This window comes from Oncorhynchus masou, chromosome 12 (assembly GCF_036934945.1).
Source record: "Oncorhynchus masou masou isolate Uvic2021 chromosome 12, UVic_Omas_1.1, whole genome shotgun sequence".
Taxonomy (NCBI): Eukaryota; Metazoa; Chordata; class Actinopteri; order Salmoniformes; family Salmonidae; genus Oncorhynchus; species Oncorhynchus masou.
Genome location: NC_088223.1, coordinates 70,157,620 through 70,170,089, shown reverse-complemented (window position 1 = coordinate 70,170,089; position 12,470 = coordinate 70,157,620). Strand labels below are relative to the sequence as shown.

Sequence of the window (12,470 nt, the reverse complement as noted above, 5' to 3'; positions counted from 1 at the left end):
TGGAGATGAGTTACTGCCGTCTGACACAACAATGGTCACCTGTTTTCCACACAAACATATAAAGCGTCTCCAGCACAACAGCAATCCATATCTGTACAACTGAGGTCAATAGGAGCTATTTTCTCGTTTGACCGTTCAGTTTGAAGGGCTTATGTTTCTATCAAGAATCTGGTGTTTGGCTTATACTACCCAGACACATCTGTGCTGCCAATAGTGACATACTTTGGTCCCAAAATACTATTTCAGAAACAAATGTTGAGCTGTGAGCACAACTGAATTGCTTGACAAAAGTGAGCTATCTTGAGTGTGCAGCTGACTTGAGCTGTGTCAATGTTATTTACTGCAGTCATCGCTGTAGTGGTTGCTCAATGCTCAACTATCTAAAGAAATATCTGTTTAATTGTGAGACAATGCAACAGTTTAGTGTTCAACAATGCCTGCCATGACCTCAGTGCCCTTATCCGATCCAGTCATGGTGTCCAACCCTCCTATTAGTGAAAAGCCCCACCACAGCTGTTCAAAGCCTCTCCTTCCACACAAACTAGACAAGGGCATCAATTCATTACCGTGGTAATCTAGCAGGCTGAGATGCGGTGTTGCACACGTCCTAACTACACTCTTCGAGAGAAAAAACACTATCTAGGAGAACCCTTTAAATAACTATTTTTGGCTCCAAGTAAGACCCTTTTGGGTTCCATGTAGAAGCCTTTCCACAGAGGGTCTACATGGAACCCAAAATAGGTCTATCTGTAACTAAAAAGGGTTCTCCTATGGGGGCTGCCGAAGAACCGTATGGGGACTGCCGAAGAACCCCTCTCGAGGATAGGTGCCAGGTTTGAACTTCTAACCGTGTCCCCTGCTTCTAAGATAGTGTGTCACATAAACTGTTCAGAGCCACAGCACCCCTGCATGAGTCAATTACAATGGGTGGCTGGGGGAGGTGGGTGTTAGTCCTCTATATGGCTGGCATGCCTAGGGTAATGTCCCCTCATTGTCTAAACATAGTGCAGGTGGGCAGAGGAGCCAAGTGTTTTGCTATATAAGTAACCAGGGTCACTTTTTAGTGTTCTCCCAAGAGTAAGTGAACAACTGAGAAACTCCTAACACAATGGTAAGAATGACACCTCCTTCACTCTCTACTCTCAACTTGTCTCCATCTTCACCTTGAGGTTAACTAGGTGTCTCACTTCTATGGTGTCTAGGATGCTGAGAGTTCTTGGAGTAGCTAAATTTACTTCAGAAGTAGACAGCTGTTAATGTTTTTAAATGCATTTATTCAAACTCTATTAATAGCCATGTAGTTTTGTGACTGGATACTGTGTTCTGTAGCTCAATGTATGATGTTTATAGTTTTGGTTGTGCATTTGAAATACAATCCAGTAAATGATGACCTATTATTTTTTATGAAATATAACAGTCATTATATTATTACTGTTATATTACTGTTATATTACATGATACTGTCAAAACTTCATAATGCCACTGTATGCAATCTGTATCAAAATGTATGCAAGCTGTTGCTATTCATCATAACATCAAAGAACTTGTCATTTTCCTGTGTACCGATGTAGGATCTTATTTTGATCAAACTGTTGCAGGAGAACTTTACATTGAAGGACATGTAAAAATGTGTAGTGTATTTTAAGTTTAAAAAGGCTTCTGATGTTCAGAAATGTCTAATTTCAACTTTTAGACTTGATTTTCCCTTACGAAAAATGTATGAACCCCAACAAAAATGTCCATTAATTATAATCCACATACTGTAATAATTCACATTTCCGTTGCTGTAGGATTATTTTCCTGCTGTAGCAAACTGGCTTAAATTAAGATCATACCTCTGTATCTTAGGCACCCAAGAAGGCAAAGAAGAAGGCAGCAGAGGCCAGCTCCAATGTGTTCTCCATGTTTGAGCAAGCCCAGATCCAGGAGTTCAAGGAGGCTTTCACCATCATGGACCAGAACAGAGACGGTTTCATTGACAAGAGTGACCTGAGGGACACCTTCTGTGCTCTGGGTGAGCTAAGGCTAATTTTAGTAACTCCTATGGAGATTTCCCATTGCATTATAAAAGGGGTGGGTGAGGTTATCATCCTTTGAGAAGTAGTTGCGCAAGGGATAATCAACAAGGCTATGCGTTCTATGGAGAATAATGAACGACACGCAAGTGAGTGGAACTAACCTTCCACGGAGATGCATTTTTTTTCCAGAGAACGCGTAGAGCCCCGGGTTGACTATCCCTTGCGTAACTACTTCTCCAAGGAGGTGGCTACAATTTAACACATTTGGCGCTATACATGCGTTAATTTTCTGGATGAAATGTGTTCGACATCCACTGAAGTAGCTAGCAAGCCAATCAGACAGCTACAGTAGTTACCTTTGTAACCAAACAGACTTGCTAGTTTAGTTAACCAAACCACCAGCCCTAGCTTGCTTTTATTAAAACCGAATTCAACAATGACAATGTTTCAATTCGACTTTTGCTTTCAAAAGCAGCGCTAACAGAACATGTAAGAATTAACTATAGCCATTGAATTCTAGCCTGCTGATAGCTACCATGCATAGGTGTGCTAATGAGTATGCACGACGCAACGTGCAGTGCCTGGATACAGAGGTAGCTAGCCAGTTAGCTTGGGTGCTTGACTGCCATTGTGAGGTCAGAACGTTCGGGTCAACCCTACACATCGGCCATGCGCTCTGAACGCTCAGAGAGCGACACGTTTTGATTTTAGGAACAGACAATCTGACAGCACAGTTGGAGTCACCAACGCACTGGATAACCTAACAGCCTAACCAGCTCTGCTAGGGCGAGTAATGTTCAGTGAGCTGTATATCAACTTTCAAAGCAAAATTACTTCCCCATTGTTCCTCAACTGTAGTGTACTATATACCATTTTGTTTCTCTGAGTCTCTACTTTTATCCAATGTAAAAAACACAATTTCAAATGTTGCTACATAAGACCGATTTGAGCCTGTCGGTCACATATTGGCCATATACAGTACCACAAACTCTCGCTGGGTCATGCGTAAGCCCTTAGCCATGGTATATTGGCCATAAACCACATCTCTCGAGCCTTATTGCTTAATCTTGAATGCTGATTGGTTAAAACCGTATTCCAGCTGGTGTCAATTCCACAAGTTACCACTGGCGAAATCTGTGACATTAAAATGCCTGTTTACTCTGTTCAATTTGACTGCACAATCCACTGCCTCATCAGCCCAGCCAAGCAATTTATAAACTTGATCTCCATTATAAAAAGCATCTAGACATTATCTCACATTTATTTTAGACTAACAACTGTCCCATAGTAATGACGGTGTCGGGAGTCGGGATGAGACAGACAGGCAGGCAGCGTTTCTCAGCCAGTTGAAATCATGAATCTGCTGCATCATTTTTATGGATATATACAAAGAAATAAAACAAAACGAAGTGCAGCTAGTTTGCAGTCTTTCCAGCTTCAGTTTGAAGTAAATGTGTTAGCTGTGTTGTTGGCTAGGTCTTCTGAACAACAGTGTCCTGATGAGTGAAAAAAATTTCACACCTCATTAGCTCATTGTTATGGATGTTTATCTTGTGGAAGGATGAAATAGTATGAATAAATTTATAAAAATAACGTTTTTAATCAATAATGTCAATCATTATTTGAATATGTTGGTAACCCGTTGTATAACAGTGATAACAACACCCGTGCCAGTAGGTCCTCCAAACACCGGCTTATCGGGCAGTATCACTTAATTATAAAAGGGTTATCAGCGTAATTATACCAGTAAATACATGGTATATGGTCTGATATACCACGGCTTTCAGCCAATCAGCATTCAGGGCTCAAACCACCCAGTTTTATAAAGGGAAATAATGCACACTATAATGCCCTTTAAGCCAATCAGAAAAAAGTATTCAACAATGCCATGGTTTAGAGTAGTTTAACACAACCTTTCTCCTCCAGCTATCTCCAATGAGACTGTTCTAAAATTTATTTAGAGAATGACTGATCCAAGCAACCATCTCTGACCATAAAACCTGTGCTGCTGTACTTTCCCACTTTCCCCACCTGTCACGCCCTGACCTGAGAGAGCCTTTTTATATCTCTATTTTGGTTTGGTCAAGGTGTGATTTGGGTGGGCATTCTATGTTTTGTTTTCTAGGTTTTTGTGTTTCTATGTTTTGGCCGGGTATGGTTCTCAATCAGGGACAGCTGTCTATCGTTGTCTCTGATTGGAAATCATACTTAGGCAGCTTTCTTTCCCTGCTGTATTTTGTGGGTAATTATCTTTGTTAGTGGCACTATAGCCCTGTTAAGCTTCACGGTTGTTTTGTTAGTTATTGTTTTGTTGGCGACATTTTATATAAATAAAAGAAAATGTACGCACATCACGCTGCACCTTGATCTCCTTCCAACGACGGCCGTGACACCACCTGGTCATGTGAGTGATCCCAATTAACTCTGACCTGTATCTCTTCCTGTCCTGTGTGTCTCTGCAGGCCGTCTCAATGTGGGTAATGATGAGCTGGACGAGATGCTGAAGATGGCCCCTGGACCAATCAACTTCACCATATTCCTCTCCATGTTTGGCGAGAAGTTGAAAGGTCAGGCAACACCCCTGTATGGCCGACTAGGGCTTGCACATGTCATAGTGCATCACATGTAAACACAAGCATTATGGCTAGTTAATGCTTTACAACAATCATATATTCAGACAGATATTAAGAACTAGAATTATAATGAGGCAAATTACTACGGTATTTTCCTTAGTGACCTTTTCCCACGGTGCACTGTTTAGACAGACCAGCTGTATGTCTGAAACATGTATCTTCTCTCAGGTACTGATCCTGAGGAGACCATTATTAACGCCTTCAAGATCTTCGACCCCGAGGGACAGGGAGTCCTCAAGGGAGAAGAGTAAGGATTTTATGAACTCTAATAACATCAAACATTGAAACAGTACCTGTAGCTCTTTTCTCATAAAGTTTTCATTCAATAGGGTTTTCTGTACATTTGTTAAGCCATCCCTTTAAATATGGTGTACCTTTTAATTAGATTTGTCGACAGACTCAAAAGAATACATTGAGAGAACTGGGTCAGAATATAGGGATCAATAAAATAAAGCCATCTATGCATATTCGTCTCCATTTCCGCACCAACTGGTAGATAGTCTGATCATCTAGATTATTTAGCCACATTTTTGGTTTCGGAAAGAATGTATGAGTATTTTATTTTTTATTTTTAACTGTTTGGAGAGCCTTTATGCTCTAAATATATTGATAAATACAGTGGTTTGATTTATACTGAAATTGTCATATTCAAGTTCAATCCATAAAATATTGGAAGGTGGAGAAAAGTTTACAATAGGGGTTGAACAATACTTTTATGCATCTACCCTAATTCTCACTAATCATGGAACTTTATTACAATTGTCCTGTCGTCATGAACAGTGAGCCAGGCTCCAGGTTTAACCTCCTACGTGTGGTCTGAAATCCATAATGATTCAATTAGGTTACATGTCCCAAATTATTGGGCAATGTTCGCTTAATATGATCCACTAATGCTAGTGACCCAAGAAGGACATGACAGAGGAAAGAACTATAAAAGGAATTGAATGTGGTGAAAATAAATATATGTGGGTTTTACTGACAGTGGCCACTGATAGTGCCTAATATTTAACATGATGCAAATTGTTCAAATAAAACAGAGAAAAACCTGGGCATATAATTAAAACATTCAAAAGCGCATACATCAATTTGGCAAGTTCAGCCCTACAGAATCCTATAGCTTGGGTCTCCAAATTACGTCCAGGCAAATTATGAGGGCATACAATAAAAATTCTGAATAACGGCACAGCTATTTATATTCTATTTCACTGTGGAAAAGGGGCCGTAATAGCCTACATGTCATGTTGATATGATTTTTAGTTTGCTTCCATATGGCTAGTTTCACAATCTCATCTCCAGAGATCATAAGGAAAAATAATCTAAAACAATTGCTATGTGTATTTACAATCCCATGTTCCAAACGGATTACACATTTACCTAGCTCTTACCAAGTTGTAAATTACAGTGCATGGAGAATGGTCTTATTTATGTCGGAAAAAAATGACGTAGACACTTTTTCCACTTAGAACCGGTAGGTTCGCTAGATGTTATTCATGGTTTCCTCTTGTGTAAAGTTGGTGGAATTAAGTCAAGGTCAGAATGCCGCTTATCTGTAGACACACCTCTGCCACACCTTAATTTATTTGAGCTCCACCTCAAACAAGTAGTGTGTGAATAGCATGCTATTGTCATGCTTAAATTCAAGGTCAGATTACGCATAGAGAGAAGCGCATGGAGAGGCATTTATGTGCCATTCACACGCTTAACTCAGGTCTGAATCAGGGTCTACAGAGGTAGGATCTTAATTTGATCACTCTTTTGTTGCTTAACATTTTCCTGCACAGCAGGAAATTCACACTTTGTAGTGTACTTTAGGTTTTAAAAAGTCCAAGTTATAATTTCCACTTTAAAATGTCAGACTTGATTTGCCCTAATGAAAAATGTATCAACCCCTACAAAAAAATGTCCATTCATTATAATCCATATAATAATTCCTATTTCTGTTGCTGCAGGATTATTATTAGCCAGTTTGCTACAGCAGGGGAAAATATTTAGATCCTACATCTGTAAGTCATTAGCTATACTCTTAGAAAAAAGGGTAATTTGGCTGTCCCCATAGGAGAACCCTTTTTGGTATCAGGTAGAACCCTTTTGAGTTCCATGTAAAACCCTCTGTGGAAAGAGTTCTACATGGAACCCAAAAGGGTTCTTCAAAGGCTTCTCCTATAGGGACAGCCAAAGCACCCTTTTTTTCTAAAAGTGTACTACAGTAAGGCTGTAGATTTTTTTTTTTTAAATGATTCGATTCTAATCTATTGAATCTCTCTTTTGTGATTGCTGATAATTATCCATCAGTGATAGCGTCGCTAGTTTTATAGTCATGGGTTATTGTAGAGCAGAGACCTTTTCTTGTCGAATATTGCAAGTGTTTTTGGAAATAATTAAGGAAGAAAGTGTAACTCCTTGGGGTCAACTCTGTTAAAATAACTCCCTGTCGTGTTTGATGTGCTGTACCTAACGAATCATCATTTTCCCTTCCAGTATCAAATATTACATAATGTCTCAGGCGGACAAGTTCACCGAAGCTGAGGTAATGTTCTTCTCTCAGGTTTCTGAGGCTCAGTGGTATTTGGGTTTGGAATCAGTTTTCAGCTGTGCTAACATAATTGCAAAAGGGTTTTCTAATGATCAATTAGCCTTTTTAAAATTATAAACTCTGATTAGCTAACACAACGTGCCATTGGAACACAGGAGGGGTGGTTGCTGATAATGGGCCTCTGTACGCTTATGTAGATATTCCATATTGTAGCTGTTTCCAGCTACAATAGTCATTTACAACATTAACAATGTCTACACTGTATTTCTGATCAATTTGATGTTATTTTAATGGACAAGAAATGTGCTTTTCTTTAAAAAACAAGGACATTTCTACAGTCAGTGACTCCAAACCTTTGAACGGTAGTGTACATGTAGGTGGAGTTATTAAAGTGACTATGCATAGATAACAGAGTAGCAGCGGTGTAAAAGGAGGGGGGCAATGCAAATAGTCTGGGTAGCCATTTGATTAGATGTTAAGGAGTTATCTGGCTTGGGGGTAGAAGCTGTTTAGAAACCTCTTGGACCTAGACTTGGCGCTCCGTTACCGCTTGCCATGTGGTAGCAGAGACAACAGTCTATGACTAGGCTGGCTGGAGTCATTGACAGTTTTTAGGGCCTTCTTCTGACACCGCCTGGTATAAAGGTCCTGGATGGTAGGAAGCTTTGCTCCAGTGATGTACTGGGCCGTACGCACTACCCTCTGTAGTGCCTTGTGGTCGGAGGTCGAGCAGTTGCCATACCAGGCAGTGATGCAACCAGTCAGGATGCTCTTGATGGTGTAGCTGTAGAACCTTTTGAGGATCTGAGGACCCATGCCAAATATTTTCAGTCTCCTGAGGGGGAATAGGTTTTGTGGTGCCCTCTTCACGACTGTCTTGGTGTGCTTGAACCATGTTAGTTTGTTGGTGTTGTGGACACCAAGGAACTTGAAGCTCTCAACCTGCTCCACTACAGCCCCGTCGATGAGACTGGGTGCATGCTCGGCCCACTTTTTCCTGTAGTCCACAATCATCTCCTTTGTCTTGATCACATTTAGGGAGAGGTTGTTGTCCTGACACTACACGGCCAGGTCTCTGACCTCCTCCCTATAGGCTGTCTCGTCGGTGATCAGGCCTACCATTGTTGTGTCATCGGCAAACTTAATGATGGTGTTGGAGTTGTGCCTGGCCGTGTAGTCATGAGTGAACAGGAAGTACAGGAGGGGACTGACCACGCACCCCTGAGGGGCCCGTGTTGAGGATCAGCGTGGCAGATGTGTTGTTACCTACCCTTACCACCTGGGGCAGGCCATCAAGAAGTTTATAGGATCCAGTTGCAGAGGGAGGTTTAGTTCCATGGTCCTTAGCTTATTGATGAGCATAGAAGTAGTTTAGCTCGTCTGGTATGCTTGTGTCACTGGGCAGCTCTTGGTTGTGCTTCCCTTTGTAGTCTGTAATGGTTTGCAAGCCCTGCCACATTCGACAAGCGTCAGAGCCAGTGTAGTACGATTCGATCTAGAGCACTGACCCATTCTAACTATATATGTACAGGAATCCTATGTACTTACAGTGACCTAATGCAGTACTACTGAGTCCCTTGGAGACCATGGCATTTATTTCTTAAAAGCACATGGATGTGTTCACAGATGTAACTCACATTAATATTGCATGTGTGTTTACCATGGCTTGTTTTCATAGCATAAAGCAAAACCATGAGTGGAGATTCCTGTCTCATCCAGGCTTACTCAAAGAAGGCCTTATCCTGACTTGACATGCATGTGTGTTCACTTTTATTTCAACTAAATATACACACCAAATTCAGCTCAAAGTGCAAAAGGGCTAAGTTAATGTATTGTTTCAACCCATGACCTAGCGTGACCGGTGTGTGCTTTACTCGTCTAGGTCGAAGACATGTTCACAAACTTCCCCCTGGACGTCGCCGGCAATCTGGACTACAAGAACCTGTGCTACGTTATCACCCACGGAGAGGACAAGGAGGCGGAGTAAAGGAACCAATCACAACCTTCAAATCACCAGACCAATCACCTCTGACAGCCAACAACACATCATCACCCTTTCCACATCTCACCATTCTGACAATAAAAACATAGTAAAAAGGACTATGGTGTTAACAAGGCATTGTCATTTGAACTCCCAAGATGAAGGTGTTGAAAGTGAAGAGTTGATTGGGGTCAGAGGTAATGCTTAACAATATATTCTATATAAGGTGGGAATAGCCTTTTGCATATTTCAGACACCTTCAAGTCGCAGGGGTTCACAGAGGTTAAGGGAAGAAGAGTGCCATAGGGATACACAACACCATGCTCAAGATTGCCCTTACATAATAGGAGTTTGGTGACTGATTCAGATTCATCCTCTGTCCCATTTGTCCATTGTGTTACAGTACATCACTGTTCACAGTATTTATGGAAATTCATAGGAATTCGAGACTCCGATAAGACGAGCAGCAAGCCAAGGTACATTACATTGTGCATGTAAAATACCACAAGTTATACTGAAGATCAAAATAAGACAGGTTCTTACATAAATTATATCTACTCAAATGAGGTACAATATTAAATAAAAAATATTGAGGCAAAAATCGTCTCATTTATGTCTCTTAAAATAGGCTACATTTACAATTCCATATGTTCACTAGAGCCATATCAATGGTGCAGAAAAAAATGAAGACAAATCCTAAACAGTCAAAATTAGTGAATTTTATGAAAAGAACATTCTTCAAAATACTCGGCCAAGTCAAACGAAAACAAACACCTTTAAAAGAAATGTACTGTAAAACTGAACCGTTCTCAAAGATTAAGAAAAACCAACACACAAATATGAAGTAATGAGTCATGAAATTGTCAGAGACATGCTGTAGGGAAAGACATAACAGTTGAGCTACAATAATAAACTGGTTACACACTCTGCAAATGTGTTGGCAAGGACTCCACACCCAATATAAAAATGGTCATATGAGCGCATCCAACACACAACCACATTCCATCTCCAATCCACCAGACGTTTATTCAACCTATTTATAAATGTGGTTTTCAACAGGTGAGTTAATAACTCCAGACTGAAAGAAAAGGTGAAGCTAAAAGTAAGATCAACGGGTCAAACTTCATTTTACAGTTGGTTTCACCTGCTTCACCAGCCTACTTGTTGAAACAGGACTGCAAAGCAAAAGCGCTACCTACTGCTACTACAATTAATGTTACCTCAAACCATGTGAGGCAATGTAATCTGATATCAACATGCATGTCCATCTGCTCCAATGACATGCAACAGTGGCAGATACAGTACAATATCCCCTACTGCATCGGATACAAAATCATTACTATAAATATAAAACCGAAACAAAACCAATTTATTTCCCTGTTGTGTTCAAATCAAATTCAAAACATTCAAAAACCTAAAACAAATCATCTCAAGTCTTGTAAAAAACAAACAGTACAGATATTATCTAAAATCAGTCATGATATTCTTACTGAATACAGATACAACTGTAATATATTTATCCTACTGGCTATAGTATCTCATTTTACCCTTGGTAATCCTACAGTTCCCAACAGGAGTATGTCATTGAGAATATGCACATGTTGAGACCAGTACCAGCACCAAAGTTACACAATTACATTTAAATAACATGACTACAATAATGACACAGTACTAAAAGTCAATGTAAAAAAAACATTATAAACAGGCCAAATTCAAGGATCTGAGTAAGAATTCTGTGATTCATGAGTATTGACTGGTCATCCACTCTGACCCAGAGAACACATGGTACAGCTATCTCAATCTCTTACCCAATCACTGTTCGTATACAAACCATGCTCTACTACACCCCTTGGCAGGACCATCTATTTGCCCCTCCTCCTCACTCTTTCCTCTCCAATCAGCTTTCTGTCTCCTGTGGTGAGAGAGTGGAGCAGGGTTTTGGATCCTGCCCTTTTGTTTTTAAACATGGGCACCAGGTCTGATAGGATGTCCAGGCCAGAACCAGATTCTAGTGGGTTTTGTGAGAAATTACCAGAGAGAGAGAGAGAGAGAGAGAGAGAGAGAGAGAGGGAGGAAAGAATTGGGGATGGAGACAGAGGGAGGTCAATTTAAACTCACAACCAGGACTCTCCAATACAACATAACTTGTCACTGACAGACACAGTGATTGCTTGGAATTGGACGCTGTTGTTTTCTGAGTAAGGGTGTGTGTCTCTCACCGTGAATGCCGATCATGTGCTCCAGAATGAGAACCCTCTCAACCAAGATCTTCAGAGCCTCTCTCAGCTGCTGCAGCCCCTCCCCCTGGACAGAAACACATCACTACATCAAGTTCAGCTATCAAGTTCAAATTCAGCTTCCATCAGGAACTATATGTTAAGGTCTATTACATTTATTACAGAACAATTACGGTATAATGTATAACTACTAAATACTACTACTGTGCTACTATTATGACTGCTTTTTCATAAGAGTGAGGTATTGCAAATGTGTCTCTGTGGACTGTTAAATCATATAGAGGGAATGTGTAGGGTCACCTCAGCCTGGGTATCTTCTGGCTCACCCTTTGGCCCTGGTACACCCTAAAAACAGAAACACAAATGGAAAAAACACAGGTGGTTGGCAAAGATAACAATTTGTATATATGTTTAAAAGCAGTCAACTTTTGTATCCTCACTGTGTACTCACTGGCTGGCCATGTTCTCCCCTGAGTCCTGGGGGTCCCTGTGAGGAGACAGACGCTATATGAGTGACGTCATGTATAGACTGTACATAGTGTGGAATTCCCATCAAATAGAGTCATCTTTATTCAAGATGGTCACTTTAAAGGCAGCCAAACCTCACCCTTTCACCGGAGTCTCCTTTAAGCCCACGATCCCCAGGCTTGCCTGAGGGACCAACACCAGCCTGGAACACAGAGATAGAATTTCTTGCACTATTTTTGATTTACAAAAATAACAAACACATACAGTGGGTTCCGGAATTATTGGATCCTTTGTTAAACATGAGATACTAATGAAATTGCTCAGAGAAAGAGATTGTGTTTAACAAGTAAGAAAAACATCTAAAAAAGATAGTGGTCTAAATGATTAGATCCTCTCTTTTCAATACTACAGCCACTGACGTACCAGACATCCCTGCAGCCCCCGCAAGGCAGGGGGGTCCATGAGCTCTGGGAGCCCATGCACCTGTCATCAATGTCAATTTTTATTTATTTAATAAATCATTTTGACAGTAACCCTCCAAAAAGTAATTCATAAACCTTTCTAATTTCCATATGTACTAGGAAGCTAAGAGTTTGTTTC

At 40.5% G+C, this 12,470-nt stretch overlaps 2 protein-coding genes across 2 annotated transcripts in view; one reads left to right on the top strand and one right to left on the bottom strand.

Annotated features, from left to right (window-relative positions):
* The first annotated feature begins 1,077 nt into the window (after positions 1 to 1,077).
* LOC135549206 (myosin regulatory light chain 2, ventricular/cardiac muscle isoform-like) lies at positions 1,078 to 9,215 on the top strand. Its single transcript, XM_064979241.1, has 6 exons — positions 1,078 to 1,111; positions 1,849 to 2,014; positions 4,481 to 4,585; positions 4,820 to 4,898; positions 7,130 to 7,178; positions 9,067 to 9,215. Exons 1-6 carry the CDS (start codon positions 1,109 to 1,111, stop codon positions 9,169 to 9,171), a joined length of 507 nt encoding a protein of 168 aa, XP_064835313.1. The 5' UTR covers positions 1,078 to 1,108; the 3' UTR covers positions 9,172 to 9,215.
* A 705-nt stretch (positions 9,216 to 9,920) lies between these two features.
* LOC135549205 (collagen alpha-1(XXVI) chain-like) overlaps positions 9,921 to 12,470 on the bottom strand; it is a 70,698-nt gene continuing 68,148 nt past the window's right edge. The window contains exons 10-14 of the mRNA XM_064979239.1: positions 12,010 to 12,072; positions 11,854 to 11,889; positions 11,703 to 11,747; positions 11,385 to 11,469; positions 9,921 to 11,173 (exon numbers count right to left, since the gene is read on the bottom strand). Coding sequence (XP_064835311.1) covers positions 11,028 to 11,173; positions 11,385 to 11,469; positions 11,703 to 11,747; positions 11,854 to 11,889; positions 12,010 to 12,072 — 375 coding nt within the window. The 3' untranslated portion in view covers positions 9,921 to 11,027. The remainder of the gene's footprint in view (positions 11,174 to 11,384; positions 11,470 to 11,702; positions 11,748 to 11,853; positions 11,890 to 12,009; positions 12,073 to 12,470) is intronic.